The following is a 23,057-nucleotide window of genomic DNA, read 5'->3' as shown; positions in this document are numbered from 1 at the left end:
GCCAGGCCCTCCGTCCTGCATCACTGACAAGGGGGAACCACGCCGGAAAATCTGGATGAACTTTCTCGGCCAATGCAGGGACCAAACACCTGACCTCCAGGCTAGCGAGCCAGGGTCAGGATGCATTAAGTCAGAATCAGAATACCATATAAACTATAAGTACAAATTAGTTCTTCTCTTATTCTGTGGATGATTCTTTTGTACTGAACTCTATTTCAGGTGGCTTAATTCATTGTTTAGAAAAGGTTTTAGAAAAGGTCTCACATTAGATGATGTATCGAAATGTCCACAAGAGGATGATTCCAGTTTTTTATGGGGAAAAATTGACAAGTAAGCTTCTAATAATATATAAATAAAATCAAAGATGTCTGTGCAGATGTGTGTATGTTCGCCTATCACACTTCGTAGCAGCGCTCCACACCAATATATGTGGTATCAAATTAACCAACTTGGCTTTGTGAATGATTTAGGCCATTGAATTTGGGATGTCTGTATGGAGCCTGCAGCATAATTGGGCCCCGGGCGAATTTGAGCCCTGTGCAAAATTGGACCCCGGGCGAAGCCAGGTATCCTACTAGTACTAAATAGATATTGATTCTTTTCAAATTTCAGATCATCTAATTTGGTCTTTTAAATGGTAATTTATTGTGAGTTCAGATTTTACCTACTAAGCTTAGGAAAAATTAATTATTCAGTGCCTCCTGCAAGAATACTTTCATTGCTTTCATAAATTCTATTTCAGTGACATGGCAGTGTACCTTTTCAAGATTTTTTTTTTTTAACTTTTTCTTTTACAGGTTATGGGATTATCATTTGACTAATTACAGATCTGGTAAAAAAGCTAGTCTGATAATGGCTGTACTCTCCACATTTAAATCTGAGTTTGTTTTACCTGGATTTCTGATATTTATATGTGTAAGCATATTTATTGTTTTAATTTTATCATTGCATGCATCTATACACTACACTATCATCACTTTATTGGCTGCTCCTGACACTTGACACCGGGTTCGGGCTGTCCTGAAGAGAACCTTATATTGAAATTTAAATTTACCTACCAGTTTATTGCATAGTTTTTAGACCTCAAAAATCTCTAGTCAAAGTACAGACGACGGATAGCTTACTTCGTGTATCATGCAAGTTTTCTATTTTGTATAGGTTATGACAGATGTACAGATGGGGGTGGATGGCCGAATGGTTAGCATGTGCACGCTGTATCATAAGGCCTGTCATTGAGTCAACTGCCGTGGTTTTGAATTCCCGGTTGTATGTGATAAGGAGTAGGGTCGTCTGTCCAACCTCGTGGGTTTTCTCCGGGTCCTCTGGTTTGCTCTCACTGCTTAAACCCCTACGCGCAACCAAATTATTGAAATAAAATTGAAGCATATGCTAGTCCCAAAATGACCTAGTTTGTGTCGAGTGGATGTTAAACACCATTTCTCTCTCTCTCTTAAAATTTACCTTGTTGGTTGTGGTTTTTTTTATTGGCCAGACTTGTAATTGTATTCTAGTAACAGTTATGATTTTTTTTATGTTTATTATTTATTCCAGGAATCATGTCGTATTCTTTCACCCTTTATCATAGGTCAACTCATTTCATACTTTCAAAATACTGATCTCGTTAGTAAAACAGAGGCTTATATTTATGCTGCGGCACTGGGGGTGGCATTAGTTTTAGCCATGTTCTGTGATTTATTCCACTTTTATAAACAACAACATATTTCACTGAAGATGAAGACAGCTGTTGGTGGCCTTATATATAGAAAGGTACTGTGAATAGTTTATTTATTACTTTATTGTAGACTTGCTATTTTTCTTTCTTCCTGAATATTTACTGGGGTGCATCATTTTTGGCATTGGTTAAAATCTACGATCTACGTGTTTATTAAGTCAATGCCTTGATGGAATTCGAAGATGAACATTTTCTGCTTAGGGAAGCAGAGATAAGCAATTTGATTGGTTGATGCTTTCGGACATGATAACTTTAGTTCTAATTAAGTGAGAGTGATGAAACTTGGTGTACATTTTCATTACATCATTACCTTGACTAAGTTTGATAATGAGCATTTTCTGCTCAGAGTAAGCAGAGCGATAAGTAATTTGATTGGCCGAGACTTTGGAACATAACAACTTTGCTTTTAATTGAGGTAGAATGTTTAAACTTGATGTAGATGTTCATAAGGTGAATGTCTTTACTGAATTCAATGATTAACATTTAGAACTAAAGCTAAACAGAGGTAAGCAACTTCATTGGTCGATGCTTTGGAACACGATAACTTTGATTCTATCTGATAGAGCGTAATGAAACTTAGTGTATAGTTGATAATCAGTTTGATTGCTTGATACTTTTGAAAAAAAAAAAATGTGCGATTAATTAATTGTGTCATCTATTTATTTTGGGATTTTGGCGGGGGACATCAGCCTCACTGTTGGCTTGTATCAGTAATATTGACCTGTAATATTCATTCACTAATATTTTCTTTCTTGTTTTTCAGCTTTTAAGTCTTAGTAGTCAAACATTCCATTTAACTAATTCAGGGAAAATTGTAAACCTTCTCTCTACTGATCTGGAAAAATTCAATTTTGTAAGTATATGTGTATTTTATAATTTTCACATTTTGATTTTATTACTGGTGCCATGCCATATTTTTAGGCTGATATTCTGATTATATGGATATGAGGATTGTATTTATACAGAAATAAAAGGTGTGGTCATCGGATCATAAGGTCAGTCATTAAGTCAAATGGCATCCTTTGTGGAATAGGATTGCCAGCCCAACCTCTTGGGTTTTCTCCAGTTTCCTACAACTACTAAATAAAGTAAATACCCTGACACACAAACAAGATATTTGATAAAATTGTACCACATGGCTAAGCACACATTCCCTTGAAATAGAGAGAAGGCGGTACAAGAATATACCTTTGGATCTGTAGTAGTGTACAAACTGTCCTCAATGGCAAGTTGAAAATGAGTACAATTTCCTATTGAGTGCAAACACTATGAGAAACTCCGCAAGACACTTGTTCATGGAACATTAGAGGACCCAAACTGCCCATATTGTTGAACCCGCTGCTTGCTTCTAAAAAAACGGGATGTGGCACCCACTTCTACATAAATCAAAAAATAACCAAAGATTAAATTTATAAAGTCCAAGTGACTAACATGTATTCACAACTTTGGTTTATATTTTGTACATACTTTCTTAATGTATATATCATTTACTTTTTATGTATTTTTCATCCACCTTTTGTGTTTTTTTCATTCTTACTATATTGTCATAATGTGTAATTTCCATGCTGCCCGAAATGGGTGTTTTTGATAAAATATCCATGTTAGTCCCAGGATGACCTACTCTCTATGAGAGTAAGAATTGTATTAAGGATTGTGTTTGTATGGAAATGAGGATTGTGTTTGTATGGGAATCAGATTTGTGTTTGTATGGGAATCAGATTTGTGTTTGTATGGGGATAATGGGGGTTATGTTTGTATGGGGGATAGTGACGACTGTGTTTGTATAGGAATCAGGATTGTCTTTATATGTGAATCAGGAATGTATTTGTAAGGGAATGAGGATTGTGCTTGTGTGGGACTGAAGATTGCATTTACATGGGAATGGGGATTGTGCTTGTATATGAATGAAGATTGTGTTAATGTCGGAATCAAGGTTGTGTTTTGGGGTATTTGGATTGTTCTATGCACACGCACATTGATACATTTAAGTACACACAATTTGTCTCTTTATTACAGGCATTTGAAACAACTCATTATTTATGGCTTTGCCCGATTGAATTAGTGGTGGTGATGTCATTGTTATATTATTATATTGGTTATCCTTGTTTGTTTACACTTGTTGTCATAGCGATTTTATTACCATTACAAATTCTATGTGGTAGATGGTTTGGAAATCTTAGGTAAGTACATCACAACCATTTCTCAATTTATTTGACATTTTGACTGCCATCTGATTAAATTACATTTCGTTTTTATACGCCCACATTGAAATGTGGTCGTATATTGTCGTCACCCCCGTCGGTCCGGCATCCACAATTGCTTGTGGACGCTCTAGAGGCTAAAGTTAATATCCGATTGGCTTTAGATTTATACACAGTGTTTAAGGTCATGAGACGAAGAAGCCTATTGATTTTCAGCGATTTCAGATAATTACTGCCAGAGTTATAGCCCTTGATCACTTCAAAAAATCTTGTAAATGCTCTAGAGGCTACAGTTAATATCCGATTGACTTTAAATTTATACACAGTGTTTGAGGTCATGAGATGAAGACTCATATTGGTTTTCAACGATTTCCGATAATTACTGCCCAAGTTATGGCCCTTGATCACTTTGAAAAATCTTGTGACGCTCTAGAGGCTAAAGTTATCATCCGATTGACTTCAGATTGATACACAGAGTTTAAGGTCTTGAGACGAACAAGTATATATTGATTTTCTATGAATTTTTATGACTTGAACAACTAAATCCATGATGTTAAAAGTTTCGTATACTAGACATTAGCATGGGGCAGAACTTTATAAAAACCAAACAAATTCTAATAGTTTTCTAATAATTACTTAATTAGTTGTTACTCTTAATCAGATTTTAATGTATTATAAATGTTTAATTACCGAAAAAAGTAAAAATATGCGACAACTCTTGTTGACTTCCCGGACGGTTTAGCTGCTGTGGGCGTATGTTTCGTTGCCTGGCAACCTATCTTATATTTGTATATTGACATTTGATATATTGATTTGACGATGTGCTCGAATAACATGATCTTATTGACTACTGAAATAATATAATACTGAAGTTTTTCATTTATACTATACCGCATGTTGATAAATAATTTTTTGTAAGATTTGGATAAAGTACTGGTCGTTCTTACTACAATGTTACTAAAATAGATAACGAAAAATGAATTTAATGAAAATATCATTCAAATTACCCTATTCTGGTCGTAGTTATGACTGTTTTAAAGTATAGATCATTTATTATCATAGAACTGTACTTGACAACCAAGACTTGGCTTTGATTATTTATTCAAATCCCAATCATCTGATGATTTAGAGTTGGTTATAGGCTGGTCATGCGAATACATGTTAAAATTGGGAAGTTCAGGATTTTCCGATGTGGTTTGCCCTTGTCAGTGGTGCAGGACGGAGGGCCTGACAAGGGCAGCTGTAGTCATTTGGATGGGACAAGAAACTGAGGTCCCGTGTATACATTTGCGTGCATGTAAAAGACGTTAAACCCCATTTCATTTCATTTCTGAGGCGTTTACCAACAGTACTTATCCTCAATGCTTTTCTTTGGGTTTTCTTTGCTGTAGATGAATTAAAAGTAAAAGTTTTATCCATCTCTCTTTCTTTTTAGAACGAAAATAGGAAAGTGGTCTGACAAGAGAATTAACAAGATGAATGAAGTTTTATCAGGAATGAAAGTTATAAAATTGTATTGTTGGGAAAAACCATTTCATAAAGTTATCACTTCACTACGCAAGTAAGTTTATCCATTATAAAACATGGAATATATGGATATGTACTGAGTCCTCATGAACATATTTTTTTTATTTATTTATGTATTTATTTACCGTAAACATAGAAGTACTTGTACTTTATCTATTTATATAAAATACTTCACGGCTGGCTATAATAAGGAAGGTCTTTGTAGTAGTCCAGCATATCCCATCTTTAAAATTGAGAAAATAATTCATTTTTGAAGAAATTGTCAAATTTAGTGCATTAGTCTTGTGTTATTATGTAGGGTTTCCAGGTTGCCATTCCCAATAAAGCCCAACATATTGTCCCAGGATTTTTTCAAATTAATGTGCACTATTGGTCGACACTCCATCACAGGCAATTCATTGTAGTTTAATAATATATTACCAAATGAATGGTTTGATAACAGAGATTGATTGTTGGTGCCTTTGAATGAGGCCACTTTGATTATTTTTTGTAAACCAATCATTGTGTGCATGTTATATATATTATATGCTGTGTTAGCCTGATGACTGCTGCTAAATAAGAGCTAAGGTTCTTGCAGTAACTGGGGGTTGGATGGCCGAATGGTTAGCACATATGCGCTGTATCATAAGGCCTGTCATTGAGTCAACTGGCGTGGTTTCGAATCCCCAGTTGTAGGTTTTCTGTGGGTCCTCCGGTTTCCTCCCACTGCTATGTTAGTCCCAAAATGACCTAGTGGACGTTACACCCCCCTCTCTCTCTCTCTCTCTCTCTCTCTCTCTCTCTCTCTCTCTCTCTTTTGCAGTAACTGCCTCGGCCATCTACTTATTAGGATAGAAATCATTGAATAAAGTCTGTATGTTAAATTTTCATATTGTTTTTATTTGACAGACATGAGATTAAATTTGTGAAACGTGCGATGAGCTTGAAGTCATTAAACCTATCACTGATGAAAGTTTCTCCTAAATTAATGGCACTGGTGATATTTGTTGCAATATGGTGGGTTGGTAATCCGTTATCAGTGCGTCTGGTGTTTGTCACTGTTGGATATATGTATATTTTACAAGATTCGGTTTTCCTATTTCTATTTTTGGCCGTAGAAAATATAACCATTCTTTTATCATCTTTAAAACGAGTAGAGGTAAGCCAATATTTTTTTCTCCATTCCCATTTCTTAGAACACTCTACAGACTACATTTAGTATTGCAATACATGTTGTAATTTATGTTGAGTAATCCATTTTCAAGAGAAAAAATCTGTTTCTCACCAACAACAATTTTGCATAAATTTAAACATAAACTTTTAAAGAATTGATTTTCATTGAGACAACTTTTGAAAAACAAATTTTTTGGTTTAATGTGAATTTCTTTCTTACCAAAATGTGTTTAGGCATTAAATGTAATGTAACAGTCCTTTTGTCTCTTAATTTCTCTGTGCCCTAGTGTGGTTTCAAATTATTTTCATTTCTATGGGGATTTTTTTCAAATTTGTGTTTCAGGAATTTTTGTTATTGGGTGAAAATAAAGAGAATTCAACAAGAACATTTAAAAAGGTTAATAAACAAGCTGTTACCAAGGAAACGAGGGTGTCCATAGAAGTAGAAAGAATGACAGCTCGATGGCATATCAATGAAAATGATTACAGATATTCTAGAATGGAGGAAACAGAAAGGATATTAGTGGAGGTACATTAAACGTTCTACTACTGAATTCTCACATAACCAAGAATAGTGAAAAATAGGATTTCAAACTAAAAAGGATATGTCAACTTCTTTAAAAAAAAAGGAATAACAACCAGCTGAAATGTGCTTGCTGATTTTGTTTGTTACAATTTTACTCACATCAATTATCAGGACTGACAGAACTAAGACAAAATGCAATTCTGTGTCAATCAATTGCAATTCTGTCAATTTCATGCATAGTTCTAAAAATGGGGGATTTGAACACTGTGGAACTCTTGATGTGTTCAGGAGACTGCAACACCTTGGGTTAATCTAACTGAAAATGATATTCGAGAAATATGATTGAACAAGATAAGATCCAAATTTTGTGAAATCTCTTCATCTGTTGATATCTGGGCCCTGTTTCACGAAATCTTAACTAAAGATAAAATCCAAATTTTAATAGATACTTCAATTTTGATTGGCTAAGCACTAAAATCAGTCTTATATTATCCAATCAAATTACTAAAATTTGGATTTTATCTTGGTTAAAATTTCGTGAAACAGGCCCCAGCAATTTAAATTGTGGTCTAAGGGGAGACAATAGGTAATGGAAGAGTTACCTCCCCTGAAAGATTGTTGGGTACATCAGAGAGAAGATGTATGGTTTATTATGTGTAACAGAATTATGTTAATTTTTTTCAGAATGAAATGGAAAAGTATTTTAGTTTAAGAAATATCAATTTAACTGTCAAGAAGGTAAGTCAGTATTTAAGATTGTTTTAGCAAATTCTTCCTTAATACTGTTAAAAAGTAAACCTTGTGTATATTATCTACCATTAATATTTTTATTTTTATTTCTAAATTAAATGTTAAAATAATCTATTTGTGTACATTTTACCATGGATTAGGTTGTTGACAATTGGATATTTACTAATGTTTTGTAATTTAAGTTCCCATAAGACCAATCGCAAAATTTTTATTGAAGGCTACTAAGTACCTATGAAAATAGATTATATTCTTATTGACGAGATAAAATGTGTATTATGTGGAAACATATTAAAACATCATCATAGGTTATACAAAGTACTTTATAATCAAGAATTAAGCCATGGATGGTCAAATATTAAATTGTCAAAATATAAGTTTATAAATTTATTAATATATGTTGGACAGGATAATGTTTGTTTTTTTAAAACTATCATTTATTGTTTCTAATTATATTTGAAAGGGGGAGTTGTTGGCTGTGATTGGACATGTTGGGTCAGGAAAGGTAAGTTTCCTTATTTCATGTAAATTGAATTTAAAGTAGAATTTTAAATAAGGTTTAATATTCCACTATGATGCTTCTTTTTCATTAACATCCTGTCATTTTTGGGGGGATATCAGATATAAATCTTAGAAAAATCATGATAGGTAGTATTGATAAAACTTACATTAAAACTCCAGCATGTCTGAATAAAGGTTTCATATAGATTTTAGGTCAATACCCAATCTCAAAAGTACCTTTATTGATAAGACATTTTAGTCCAACAATTATTTAAATAGATCAATCTTAGCTATTGTCATGGGCATTTGAAGTTTACATTGGTTTTTAGTGATTCCCTATCTTCATTAGCCCAGTCAGAGCAGAACAGTAGGACGTTAAACCACATTTCATTTAATTTCATTTCTATTGATTTCACATTGCCAAATAAAATAATGATATTCCTGTTATTGTTTTTGTACAAGCCAAGCCATTCTTCATATTTTTTTGTATATCCACAAATTTCACAAGGTTATTTTCCACATTTTTTACAGTCTTCCCTGTTGATGACCTTGATGGGAGAAATTCATCACAATAAAGGCCAGATATTTGTTCATGGTTCTGTTGGTTATTCGTGTCAACAATCGTGGGTTTTTGCGGGTTCCCTTAAAGAAAATGTTTTATTTGGAGATGTATATGATAGTAAAAGATATCAACAAGTTCTACAATCATGTGCTTTAATTAAGGTACAGTCAATTTCACATTCCTCTCTTTTGTTCTTCTAGTTCTGTTAATCCAGATTTTTCATTATACTAGCAAGGATCTTAAATTTGTCTTTTTGAATTCTTATCTTTGGGTACTGTCAAATTTGGACGACTTAACACCAGTCGGTTGGTTTATATTTTGATGCCTGGCAAACTGTTTGATAAATAAAGATGACACCTGATTTGGAGTTTTAAGGCATCAATTCACTTTATTGTAGTAATTGTGTACCTTTCACATATACTCAGGCCTAGAAATAAGACCCTGGTCGCAGACAATGTGAGGCACGTCACATATCCTCTGATAACTGTCATGCTCAGTTTCGATTTGTCTTTTTATTTGTTTTTATCAGTATTTGTCCAGCACAAATTTTAAAATGTCTGATACTAGTTCAATAGTGCCAGATATTTCTCCAGGCCTGCCTACACTATATATTTAATTAAAACATATCAGTCTACTTATTTATTTTTCTAGGATATAGGACGATTGTCTCAAGGGGATGCAACTCTAGTGGGAGAGAGAGGTCTGTTTTTAAGTGGAGGTCAGAAAGCAAGACTAACACTGGCCAGGTAAAATAACGACATTGAGAGCTCTCAATAATAAGATAACTAACATTTGTTAAAAGTTTAACTTTAATTGACAATTTTCATCAATATATTTGTGAAAATCATGCACCACCTTTAAAGATGGGATGTTTGTTGAATCTCTTCCTAAATCAAGAAGATTGTGAAAGGTTATATGTCATGAAAATTTCATATAATGGTTTTATATGAACATGTACCTACTATTGTAAAATGGTATTATAAGAACATATATTATAAAGTTATTGTATTTTGTAGATGTGTTTATCGTGACTGTGATATTTATCTATTAGATGATCCACTTAGCTCTGTTGATTCTGAAGTTGGCCAACAGATCTTTCAACAGTAAGTTTTAAATAATACCATTTTTATAGCAGATACGGCATGCATGTGTTTAGAATAATTGACGTTTTTGCTGACTTCCTACACGTGTGGGGCTGTATTGGTTTAGCAAGTTGAAATATATCAGAATAACGATGTTGTGCAGGTTTTATTTTACTAAATTTTTTTACAGATGTGTAACTGGTCTTTTAGGAAATAAAACAAGAATTTTAGTCACACATCAATTACAATATTTACAATCAGCTGATAGAGTTTTAATCTTAAAAGAGGTAAGCATATTAAATTATAATAGCTTGATTGTCAGAGGTTGAAGAAAAATGACTAAAAAAATCCACGGCCATAGCAAACATTTTCCTCCCATCACTCTGATAACCTTACAAGGAACAGTGTCTTAATCGATCAGATCTGGCAAAAAATGAGGTAGCCGCAGTGCCACTGTCCAGGCAATATTTCCCTCATAGCGTACAATATGGCGTATGCCTGTCAAATTAGCCCAGTCGGTATAGAAAATTAAACTCATTTTCTTTTCAAATATTTCCTCCCACCGCTAAAGAGGTATTTACCCAGGCCTATTATTAAAGTAACATATTACTGTATGTTAGTCCCAAAATGGTCTAATCTCATTCTTTCCTACTTAATTTGTGGTAATTGGATATTATTATTAGATGTTTTATTGTTATTTATTTATTATAATTATATGTTTTATTGTTATTTATTAGGGAAAAGTAAGTAATATTGGTACATATAATGAATTATTACAACAAGGTGTAGATTTCACTGGTTTTGAAGAAAATGCAGATAAACCACAGATTAAAGAATTAGAAACAATTGAAACATTACAGGTTAGATATAAGAAATTTTTATCAGACTTACAGATTTAATAATCTGTTATTTATCTACTACAGACTTTTAATGAAATGTACTTTAAACTTAGAGCAAAAGAAATTGAAAGTAGGCATTAAATTATTTTACAAATCTAAACACAATTTTCCAGTGTGGTTTCGCCTGGTCAGTGATCAGAAACGGAAGGCCTGACGAGAAATTGTGTCTGGTCATTTGGATGAGATGAAAAATAGGTCCTGTGTACACGTTGGCATGCATGAAAAAGAAGATTTGACGTATTTCATGCACATTATTTATTTTACACACAGAAAATTTGTTAGATTAGATTGTAGTGTCAGAGAAAAAAACTGAAATTGTAATCTTAATTGTGATTGGATTGTAATGATGTAGTAATTAGGTGTAAACCAATGGGTATTGTTGTTATTTGTAGTGGAAGGAAGATACAATAGATTTAAATGAAGAGCATGCTAATACTGGTGTGATAAAGTTCTGGGTATATAGAGACTACATTAAGGCTGGCTATGGTTATATACTCGGTCCTATCTTGCTCATAACATTAGCTTTAAATAAGGTAAGATGTACAGTGAAACTCAGAACACAGGGACCTAATAATTGCTTGGGTTGCTATGGAGAGGGAGCCACAGTGGCTCAGTGATTCAGATACTGGATCGCTAACCAGAAGGTCTTTGGTTCGCTTCTGTTGTTGCCCAAGAAAGTTCCTCTGGTCATTGGTGCAGGATGGAGGTCCTGTCCAGGGCTATGTCAAGTCGGTCGGATTGCATGAAAAATCCATGTTCTGTGTTCACATTGGCATGCACGTAAAAGAACCTTTGACAGTTAGAATTCGGAATAAGAGTAGTGCTCCTGTACGGGCAAAATTTCCCTCATAGTACACTGTATGTCATAAGCCTGTTTTCATTAGACCAGTCGATGTAGCGGGGTTGGATGGCTGAATGGTTAGCATCATAAAGTCAACTGGCGTGGTTTCGATTCCCCAGTTGTATGTGACAAGGAGTGGGGTCGTCTGTCCAACCTCGTGGGTTTTCTCCGGGTCTTCCGGTTTCCTCCAATTGGTAAAGACTCCTACGCGCAAGCGAATTATGGAAATAAAATTGAACCACGTGTTATTCCTGAAATGACCTAGTTTGTGTCGAGTGGACGTTAAACCCCATTTCTCTCTCTCTCCAGTCGATGCAAAAGAATAGGATGTTAAATGTCTGTGGGTTCAATCCTAGTATTTGCTGAGAAGATGGTTTCCCCTTGTCAGTGATGCAGGACGGAGGGCCTGACAAGGAAAGCTGTCTAGTCCTTCGGATGAGACGAAAAACCGAGGTCCCGTGTATACATTGGAATGCACGTAAAAGATCCCTTGGCAGTTGGAATTCGATATAAGAGTAGGCGATAGTGCCGCTGCCCGGGCAAAATTTCCCTCATAGCACACTGTATGGCGTATGCCCGTCTTCATTAGCCCAGCATAGGAGCAGAACAGTAGGACGTTAAACCCCATTTCATTTCATTTCATTTCATTGCTGAGCAGAACATTCATCAATTTTCATGCCTAGTCCTAATTTGTCAGGATTAAGTCTGTCTATTCATTCAGATAGAACAAAAATGGTATATCTCTGATTTATGTTAGCATGCATGTGAAGAAACTAGTAGGTGGAAACAGCACTCTCATAACAAGTTTACCCGCTTTGTATTTCAGACACGACTTTATAATGTTATTATTGTATACCAAGTCCTAAAATAAAGGACATCTATCTATATGTAGTAAACAGACTTACATGGGCCCAGCTATAGCCCCTAAATGGTAGAGTAGCTCGCTTTTCAGCGGAGGGTCAGGTAGCCAGCCAAAATGTGGCGAAGAACAATGACTTGTACTTTTTCTTTTCTTTATTATAAATCCTCTCTTTACAGTGCTCGGCTCTCTCTTGAGCCCTAACTCTCTCTCGAGCTGCCGCGCCGATCCCACGAGTCTGTCTACTTATATGCTAGTGAGTCACGTGACAGCTTAACCACGCCTACTACCTGTCAGTCATATGCACGCGGTCAGCGGTGCCTTGTCTGTTATGATTTCCAAAGCATGTTATAAATGACAAGTCAAATAAATAGTACATATTAGATAATAATTATGAAATGGAAAAATAATTAACTTAGATACATATGACATTAAAATATTACAACAGAATAATCTATAAATCTTACTACTAGCAGTGGAACTGGCTTCCATTGTATTCGACATGATGTAAGGTAACTAGTTCAAAAAGTGGACATGGATCATAACGGTTCATAACATATATAAGCTCCCTTTGCTTGGGTTCATTTTGATTGATTGCTCAAGATTGTTATTAAGGGCATATAATGTTAAGATTGTTGATAACTGTGGCATGCTTCAACACAACCGATATCTTGTTGATTTTCTGGGTTTTGTGTAAATTGATAAAGAATGTATAAAGGAAAATGTTGAATGGAATTTAGTTAAAACAGATTACCTATATTGTTATCTTTTTTTGCAGCCATCTTTCTTTTTATCTGATTGGAATCTAGCAAAATGGTAAGATCTAATTTTATAGATTTAAGTAATACTTGACCTAACTTGTGACACAGCAATGATGGTTTACAGTGTTGACTTTTATAAATTACACATCACTTCCTATTCCAAATGGTCTGACAGTGGCCTCTTGGTTAGGGTTTTAAGTCTGGTTATCGCTTGTTAGGGGTAATGCCTACTGGTTGCTCTCACAGACCGTGTGCCTGGTTGTTAAATTTCAGAATGTATTACACAAATTTTCGATAATAATTAATGATTTTATAAAGCTATTAAATATGAAGTCTTTAAAAATGGGTCTGGGAGCTGTGGTGGCTCAGTGGGTAGACTCTAGCTCACTAACCTGGTGGTCCTGGTCAAGAAAGTTCCTCTGACTTGAGGGCCTGGCAAGGAACAGTGTCTAGTTGTTTGGATGGGACAAGAAAAAAGGTCCTATGTGCATGTTGGCGTGCAGGTAAAAGAACCCTTGATGGTTGGAATTAGAAAGAAGGTTAGACTGTAATGCCACTGTACCGTCGAAATTTCCATCATAGCACAAATTATAGGCATATGACCGTCTTCATTCGCCCGGATGGAGCAGAAAAGTAGGACTTTAAATCCCATTTCATTGCATAAAGTGACACATGCAATATTTCATATCAATGAACCCATTTTCAAAATATTTTGGATGTAGGTATGGACATGTACAATCAAAGTTAAGAATGAACATGTAGTTGATAATACAGTCTTGGATAGGTCTTGTAATTTTTGACGAGAGGTTGGTTAATTTGAATGCCGTCACTAATTTGGATTTCAAGATAAGCTGTTATCTGATTTATATACAATTTTAAATTTTTCAGGGCTGTATCATATGATTTACCTGTCAATCAAAATACAAGCACAGCTGATTGGTTACAGATCAATATGACATCACCACTCGTGACTTATAATATCAGTAATAATTACACAACAACGATGATACCTGATGTAGGAATACCTGCCTCAATTCCCATCTTCACAAAAGATATGAGACGATATCTCATGTACTTTGGTGTATTTGTTGTGTTTGGTTTTATTTCCATCCTACTGAATTTGCAAATGTGTGTTTTTGCTAGCCAGAATTTACATAATAAGATGTTTAGAAAGGTTTTAGGTGCAACAACCAGACTGTTTGATTCACAACCTTTGGGTATGTATAGTGTATTTACTGGTAGCCATATTTGCTCTTCCCATTATATACTCTTCAAAAAAGTAGGGGATATTGAAATGCAAATACCTATTCAGGTTGTCATATGATAAATAGTCATGGACACTTAACATGCTTTGAGAGTATGTTCACAGATGCAGAACTTATCGCCCCAACAGAACCACTGAGCTGCACATGCGACACGCAATAGCTGCCATACACATGGGAGGGGTTCATTGTCAAATTTGACACTTCAAGGAAGGGTTGATGAAAACTGCTGCTTGCTGGTTTAACCTATCCATGTTTGCTTTCCTATTGGTTCTTGCATAAGATTTACTGTTTAGCGTATCTTTGCTTTAGTGTGTTACGTTTAATTTGATCGGGAGATGTGTTCGTCGACGTCAACCGACAACACTGCAAGAATTGGCCTTGGCACTGCAAGAGGAGTGGGTCAGATTGCCCCAAATCGTGATTGGACGGTTGATTAGGAGCATGCCACGACGAATTGCTGAATGTCTGAACAGTCTACAGGTCACAATTTTTATCCGATTTCAATGAAACTTGAAATAAAGGTTTATCACCCTAAGATCTCGGTTCCTTTCAATATTGGCATCTATCGGACCGTAACTTCATAAATTATGGCCCCTGATTGTACGAAAAATCACGTTTTTGGCTTTTGAACACTGTAGAGGTCACAATTTTTATCCGATTTTGTTAAAACTTGAAATGGAAATTTAAAACCCAAAGATCTCGGTTCCTGTTGATATTCGCGCATATCGGACCTTAACTTCCTGAATTATGGCCCCTGATTGTACGTAAAAACGCGTTTTTTGGCTTGTGGACCCTATAGAGGTCATAATTTTTATCCGATTTGAAAAACCATATTATTATATCACCGTTAAACCCTAAGGACGGTCGAGTTCGAATTTCGTGAAAATCGACCCAAAACTGACAGACAAAATGGCCGCCGTTCGTTCTCAAATAGCGTAAAAATATGGTATATCAAGGTTGTGGACCCTATAGAGGTCACAATTTTTATCCGATTTTGTTGAAACTTGAAATGTAAGTTTATAAAAAAGATCTCGGTTCCTTTCGATATTCGCGCATATCGGACCGTAACTTCATGAATTATGGCCCCTGATTGTACGCAAAAACTTGTTTTTTGGCTTGTGGACCTTATAGAGGTCATAATTTTTATCCGATTTAAAAAAACGTGTATATCACCGTTACACCCTAAGGACGGCTGAGTTCGAATTTCGTGAAAATCGGCCCAAAACTGACAGACAAAATGGCCGCCCTTCGTTCTCAAATAGCGTAAAAATATGGTATATCAAGGTTGTGGACCCTATAGGGGTCGCAATTTTTATCCGATTTTGTTGAAACTTGAAATGTTAGTTTATAACACAAAGATCTTGGTTCCTTTCGATATTCGCCCACATCGGACCGTAACTTCATGAATTATGGCCCCTTATTGTATGACAAATCACGTTTTTAGCTTGTGGACCATATAGAGGTCATAATTTTTATCCGATTTAAAAAAACGTTTTCTTATATCACCATTAAACCCTAAGGACGGTTGAGTTCGAATTTCGTGAAAATCGGCCCAAAACTGACAGACAAAATGGCCGCCGTTCGTTCTCAAATAGCGTAAAAATATGGTATATCAAGGTTATGGACCCTATAGAGGTCACAATTTTTATCCGATTTTGTTGAAACTTGAAATATAAGTTTATAACCCAAACATCTCGGTTCCTTTCGATATTCGCGCATATCGGACCGTAACTTCCTGATTTATAGCCTCTGATTGTACGAAAAATCACGTTTTTAGCTTGTGGACCCTATAGAGGTCATAATTTTTATCCGATTTAAAAAAACGTATTATTATATCACCGTTACACCCTAAGGATGACTGAGTTCAAATTTCGTGAAAATTGGCCCAAAACTGACAGACAAAATGGCCGCCCCTCGTTCTCAAATAGCGTAAAAAATATGGTATATCAAGGTTGTGGACCCTATAGAGGTCACAATTTTTATCCGATTTTGTTGAAACTTGAAATGTAAGTTTATAACTCAAAGATCTTGGTTCCTTTCGATATTTGCGCATATCGAATTGTAATTTCCTGAATTATGGCCCTTAATTGTAGGAAAAATCACTTTCGTTTAGCTTGTTTTCTATCCATCTCTCGAAAATGTGGGCGTATACTGCCTGGCAGCCGCTGGTCACTTTTGACAGTGTATCTCTTTGCGAGTGAAATGGGTCCGTCAGATAAGCCACCCATATGAACATACACTGGTTACCTCTAATAGAAACAGCAGTGTATTTCCGTAGTTTTGTATTGTTTCTGAATATCCCCTACTTTTTTTGAAGAGTATAATATGAAAGTTGCATGGTGCAGTTTTAAAACAGACGCAATTAAGATCGGTTTTTAGTTTGTAATTCATGAGATGGACACAATAGAGTTGGCATACATGTATGAATTTATTGATATGTTACAGGAAGAATATTAAACCGTTTTTCTCGAGATATTGGGCTAATGGATGATTTTTTGGTCAGACTTGTTTTTATTAACGTTGATGTAAGTATTTTAGATTTACTAATTAAATACTTGTTGTCTTCGTGAGTCGATGGTTTCCATTTTTATACCCCCACATTGAAATGTTTACGTATATTGCTGTCGCCCCCGTCCGTCCGTCGTCCACAATTTCTTGTGAACGCTCTAAAGCCAAAAGTTAACATCCAATTGTTTTAAAATTGATATATGTTGTTTACATTAGTGAGATGAAGAAGCCTATTTAATTTCAATAATTTCTGTTTATTATGTCTAGAGTTATGGCCCTTGTTTCACTTTATTGAACCTTGTGAACGCTCTAACGCCAAAAGTTATCATCCGATCTTTCTGAAATTTATATGCATTTTTTAGATTACTGAAATGAAGAAGCCTATTGAATTTCAGCAATTTCTTTTTATTACGTTTAGAGTTATGGCCCTTGTTTCACTTTATTGATCCTTGTGAACACTCTAACGGTAAAAGTTATCATCTGATCTTTCTGAAAATTATTTGCATTATTTAGATTACTGAAACGAAGAAGCCTTTTGAATTTCAGCAATTTCTGTGTATTACGTCTAGAGTTATGACCCTTGTTTCACTTTATTGATCCTTGTGAACGCTCTAACGTCAAAAGTTATCATTCGATCTTTCTGAAAATTATATGCATTATTTAAATTAGTGAGACGAAAAAGCCTATTGAATTTCAGCAATTTCCGTTAATTACGTCTAGAGTTATGGCCCTTGTTTCACTTTATTGAACCTTGTGAACGCTCCAACACCAAAAGTTATCACCCAATTTTTGTGAAATGTATATGCATTATTTAGATTAGTGAAACGAAGAAGCCTATTGAATTTCAGCAATTTCCGTTTATTACGTCTAGAGTTATGGCCCTTGTTTCACTTTATTGATCCTTGTGAATGCTCTAACGTCAAAAGTTATCATTCGATCTTTCTGAAAATTATATGCATTATTTAGATTAGTGAGACAAAAAAGCCTATTGAATTTCAGCAATTTCTGTGTATTACGACTAGAGTTATGGCCCTTGTTTCACTTTATTGAACCTTGTGAACGCTCCAACGCCAAAAGTTATCACCCAATCTTTGTGAAATGTATATGCATTATTTAGATTAGTGAAACGAAGAACCCTATTGAATTTCAGCAATTTCCGTTTATTACGTCTAGAGTTATGTCCCTTGTTTCACTTTATTGATCCTTGTGAACGCTCTAACGCCAAAAGTTATCACCCGATCTTTGTGAAATTTATATGCATGATTTAAATTAGTGAAATGAAAAAACCTATTGAATTTCAGCAATTTACAATAATTACTTCTAGAGTTATTGCCCTTGTTTCATTTTGTTAAACCTTGTTAATGCTCGATTGATGAAAGTTATCATCCGATATGTATGAAATTTATATGCATTATTTAAATTAGTAAAACGAAAAAGCCTGTCAAATTTCAACAATTTCTGTAGATTACTTCCAGAATTGAAACCCTTGTTTCAGTTTTTAGAACCTTGTAAACCCTCAAACGACAAAATTTATAATCTTTTCTGTATGGAACTGTCTTGTAAAGGCCCCCAATTACCTACAAAGGAATAAAAATGCGACAACCCTTGTCGACCGCTCGGACGATTTAGCTGCTGTGGGTGTATGTTTTGTTGCCTGGCAACCTATCTTTTTTTTCTACATAGTCCCCTACAAGGCGTACACACTTTTTGCCAACGATGTTGCGATGCCGGTCAGGAAGAAATTTTCTGCAGCCACCCTAAAAAAAATGTCAATCACAGCTGAAATGACATCATCTTTACTCGGACAATGATGACCGGCTAGTTCCTTTTTCATTTTTGGAAAGAGGTCTCATCAATTGTTACAAATCTGGCCAAAAGATTATAAGGATCTGCTTCAAAACGATACAGATTGTTACTAGACGTCAGGATCTGACACGTTTCTGATCCGCAGTCAAGAGCTTTGGCTCCCATCTGCATTGGGTTTAGTCATTTCAGTTGCAGGAACTTGATGACTGCCCTATAGCCAGTTTTGTCCATTTCTGGTGATTTCAAGGGTAGGTTCTCAAGATGGGCTGATACGAAGACAATAATAACAGTACAGTTGCAGTTCTTATGTCTATGATGTATTCAAAGTTTGTTTTATTCAGTCAGCCTTTGTATTATTACATGACTTTTTGTGTTGTTTCAGTTACTTTTAACTCTGTTGGGTATAGCTATTAACATTTGTATCATAGCACCATGGTTATTTATAGCACTGGTGCCATTAGCTATTGTTGTTGTTGCTATTAGATATTATGCTGTTCATACTACCAGAGATGTCCGCAGGCTAGAAGCTTTAGGTAAGTATGAATAAGTGTGCATGGCCTAATTAGCTGAAATCCATTGTTTTACCAGTTGAGTACACAAATTGAAAACTTTAACTCTACGTATTGTATTTCTTTCTTTAGGCCTGAAATGTTATTTAAATTATTAATTAGACATTAATTAATCCAGACCATAATCAACTCTCAATGCCATCGTTAGCCTGCGATATTTAGTGGATTTGAATACATTTTGTGATGGATAATTTAACATAAAAATGGATCAAGACTTGGTTTATTATCGCACCAAACTTAATAGTGATGTTCGAGGCTAGCCTAAAATTAAATCGCTAATATCTCGGTTTAAAGTGAAGCAATTTGACTGAATTTTCAGCATATTCTGTTTCCATTATCTATTTTTTAACTATTTTATAACGAGAACAGTCAGCTCTTTGTTTAATCTTTAATGGGATATTAAAATTTAATATAACTGTTAATAATATTTTGTTTTGAATAAAACCAGATATCTATATAAGCAAAAACAATGGTATTTCATACCAGGGTTCTCATTTCAGTCTTATTTGGTAGCCTTCACTGGCTGGTACCTATACTACCACAAAACTTACCTGTTGATCAATTCGTCAATAGGCAGACGAAGTGACTTATCGTCAATAGGTTACGGTAGGAAGATAAGTCACTTCGTCTGCCTATTGACGAATTTAAATACAGTGAAATTATAATTTCAAAAAATTTAACCATAAACACAATAGATAATGTCATGCACCTTATAATACAATGATACTGCGGGGGTTGGATGGCCGTCGAATGGTATCACAAGGTCTGTCATTGAGTCAACTGGCATGGTTTCAATTCTCCTGTTGTATGTGACAAGGAGTAGGGTCACCTGTCCAATCTCGTGGGTTTTCTTTGGGTCCTCCGGTTTCCTCCCACTGCTAGAGACCCCTACGCGCAAGCGAATTATTGCAATAAAATTGAACCATATGTTAGTCCGAAATGTCCTAGTTTGTGTGAGCGGACGTTAAACCCCATCTCTCTCTTTCCATGATACTGTTAATTTGTTGTTTAAAAACACCTAAAAATATAATGTTAATGAGATGATGCTAAATATTGTCGTACTTGGGGAAAAATATCTTGCTAACATGTAAAAACTGATGATGTGTATACAGGAAAATGATTTAATTTAATATAATTGTATGTACAATGTATTATTATTATATTTACAGCTAAATCACCAGTATATTGTCACATATCTGATACCATAATAGGATTACAGACAATACGAATCAGTGATAAACAAAAACAGTTTACACAAGAATTTGACGAGTTTCAGAATCAGGCTAGTGGAGCATGGTTTATGTATTTATCTACCTATAGATGGTTTAGTGTACGATCATTAATAGGGTTAATGATATTTTTGAACCTGGTTATACATGTCTGTTTACTCATGCGTGATAGTAAGTAAAATTTTACAAGAATTCAGAATTCAGAATGTGGCATCGTAAAGATGTATTATATAACAGCTAAATCTGCCTAATGCAGATCTTTTGTTTGGCTTCAAATGTTATGATAATCATTGATTAGAAATTTATACACACGACAAGCCCATAATCAACTCTCTAAAGTATCAGATGGTTTTGATTTTCAACACATATCTTACATAATGCATCTGTAAGTTAAGCCCAAGACCCATCCCTCCCAATCCAGCATAACCCTGTATAATATCAGACAAGTTTCAGTGTTATTAATTGTAATTAAGCTCTTGTATATGATAAGGGTTATAAGTATTGAATTCATGTAATCTTTGCATGTGATATAAGTTTTTGTATGTTTTACAATCATGTTAAAAAAATAAACCACTTGTATGGATATACTATTTCCAAACTTGAATAACATGCTACAATTCAATACCCATACAGGTATCGTTATCAAGCAAATAATGATTTGTTAACAAAAATGTGGTGTAATATGTAGATAACAATTGGAAACCATTTATCAGATAAAAAAATCACTGCAAAGAAGCAGATAAAACAATCACTACAAGGATTATGTTTAGCATAATCTTTAAGTGCCATTTACCGTTGGGAAACACATAATAGAACACAGTTTTTATGGGGTGTCATGCTTTTAGAATAAAACTAGTGGTTGTACCCCATAAAAACCGTGTTTTATTAAAATGTTTAGGACTGTAGAAAATGGTGATTATGATGTTTGTGTAGTATTAAATATACCCCCAAGATTTGTTATGTAATTAAAGCCCTTGCTGTGATGTTGTCTATGGCCCCAACCGTTAGATTTGAAGTGAAATCATACTGGGTATATCATTTTATCTCAGTTTGTTAAAAAGCAGGGTTATTATTGCTTATCTTTTTGTTGCAGGTGTCTCTCCAGGTTTACTTGCTCTAGCCCTGACATATCTTCTTTCCTTTGGAATGCCGTTTGAATTTTTCATCAGAATAACAGCAGAGCTGGAAAACGCTGTAATTATCTTTCTCGAATCCTGTTTTATTTTATAACTTTTTGTAAATTAACTTTTTTTTTTCCTATGAACTGATAACTGATATTTGTTATATTGAATTTATTTTGTTTAAAGTAGTCGTAAAAAAAAGACAAAATTGAAAAATTCTTCAAAGTCATATTAGATAAATTAGAATTAGTTGTATTTTTAAGTGACGTAAATTTTAGATTCACGTCATCAAATGACGTAAATATAATGTAAAAATGATGTAAAGTTTACATTAGATTAACGTCATTTCCTGACGTAAAATTATCGTTAGAAAGATGAGCAAAATGATGGTAAACTGACTGACTATTTTTACGTAAAATTATATCATTTTATTATGTGGGCCATGGAATGAAAATTTCCTGTCATGTGAAATGTCCCATTTAAATGAACGATTGTATTTATTTTAGATGACTTCAGTAGAAAGAGTTCTGTCCTATACACATGTAAAACAGGAGGCTGAAAGAATATCTGATCGTCCTCCTCCGAAAGATTGGCCTAGTCAAGGTTCCATAACTTTTAGTGATGTTAGTCTCAGATACACACCTGATAGTCCTCTTATTCTTAGAAAAATTGATATTCATATCCGTAGCAAAGAAAAGGTAGGTTTATTGTCCCTGCTAATCGAAGAAACTAGGGGACTTAAAATGGGTTCTTCCGTCTGTCTGTCTGTAACACTTTTTGGGACACATAATAACATTGTTTCTAAATGAGGTAGAATGTACATGCAAGATGTAGTATAACGTCCTACGTTTTTGCCCTATTCGAGCTACAGTAATGAAGACTGGGTATGCACAAGGCAATGTACAGTAGAGGAAATTATGACCGGACAAAAGCAATTCCGCCTACTCATCATCGGATGAATAAACGAAATGGGGTTCAATTCCTGATTTTCTACACCAACAGGACTAAAAAAGACAGACTTTTCATCGAATTCAATCGCAATTAGGGTTCTTTTACGTGCACAACAATGAATATATTAAAATTGTTAAATAATATTGCAGAATATAACATTTTTGGACCAGGAACCAGGGCAAAAATGTTTCTCATCTTTTTGTTCTTATGGTTCTTCT

The 23,057-nt window shown here is 34.7% G+C and overlaps 1 protein-coding gene across 3 annotated transcripts in view; it reads left to right on the top strand.

The window, feature by feature from the left end:
• Nucleotides 1-23,057, top strand: part of LOC126818310 (ATP-binding cassette sub-family C member 4) — a 34,141-nt gene that overhangs the window by 3,125 nt on the left and 7,959 nt on the right. For 2 of the 3 annotated variants that reach the window (XM_050545645.2, XM_050545646.2), the window contains exons 2-24: nucleotides 220-330; nucleotides 798-915; nucleotides 1,552-1,767; nucleotides 2,496-2,585; nucleotides 3,749-3,912; nucleotides 5,369-5,494; nucleotides 6,349-6,598; nucleotides 6,956-7,141; nucleotides 7,823-7,876; nucleotides 8,349-8,390; nucleotides 8,918-9,109; nucleotides 9,600-9,694; nucleotides 9,965-10,051; nucleotides 10,221-10,317; nucleotides 10,768-10,890; nucleotides 11,322-11,462; nucleotides 13,408-13,445; nucleotides 14,279-14,607; nucleotides 17,101-17,180; nucleotides 19,352-19,502; nucleotides 20,708-20,938; nucleotides 21,861-21,961; nucleotides 22,395-22,586. In XM_050545645.2, coding sequence (XP_050401602.2) covers nucleotides 220-330; nucleotides 798-915; nucleotides 1,552-1,767; nucleotides 2,496-2,585; nucleotides 3,749-3,912; nucleotides 5,369-5,494; nucleotides 6,349-6,598; nucleotides 6,956-7,141; nucleotides 7,823-7,876; nucleotides 8,349-8,390; nucleotides 8,918-9,109; nucleotides 9,600-9,694; nucleotides 9,965-10,051; nucleotides 10,221-10,317; nucleotides 10,768-10,890; nucleotides 11,322-11,462; nucleotides 13,408-13,445; nucleotides 14,279-14,607; nucleotides 17,101-17,180; nucleotides 19,352-19,502; nucleotides 20,708-20,938; nucleotides 21,861-21,961; nucleotides 22,395-22,586 — 3,214 coding nt within the window. Of the gene's footprint in view, nucleotides 1-219; nucleotides 331-797; nucleotides 916-1,551; nucleotides 1,768-2,495; nucleotides 2,586-3,748; nucleotides 3,913-5,368; nucleotides 5,495-6,348; nucleotides 6,599-6,955; nucleotides 7,142-7,822; nucleotides 7,877-8,348; nucleotides 8,391-8,917; nucleotides 9,110-9,599; nucleotides 9,699-9,964; nucleotides 10,052-10,220; nucleotides 10,318-10,767; nucleotides 10,891-11,321; nucleotides 11,463-13,407; nucleotides 13,446-14,278; nucleotides 14,608-17,100; nucleotides 17,181-19,351; nucleotides 19,503-20,707; nucleotides 20,939-21,860; nucleotides 21,962-22,394; nucleotides 22,587-23,057 lie in introns of those variants that run through there. The other variant, XM_050545647.2, reaches the window with a different exon arrangement.

The sequence above is a fragment of the Patella vulgata genome, chromosome 4 (assembly GCF_932274485.2).
Source record: "Patella vulgata chromosome 4, xgPatVulg1.2, whole genome shotgun sequence".
NCBI lineage: Eukaryota > Metazoa > Mollusca > Gastropoda > Patellidae > Patella > Patella vulgata.
Note: the sequence above shows the minus strand (reverse complement) of the source record. Positions and strands in the feature narration are given on the sequence as shown.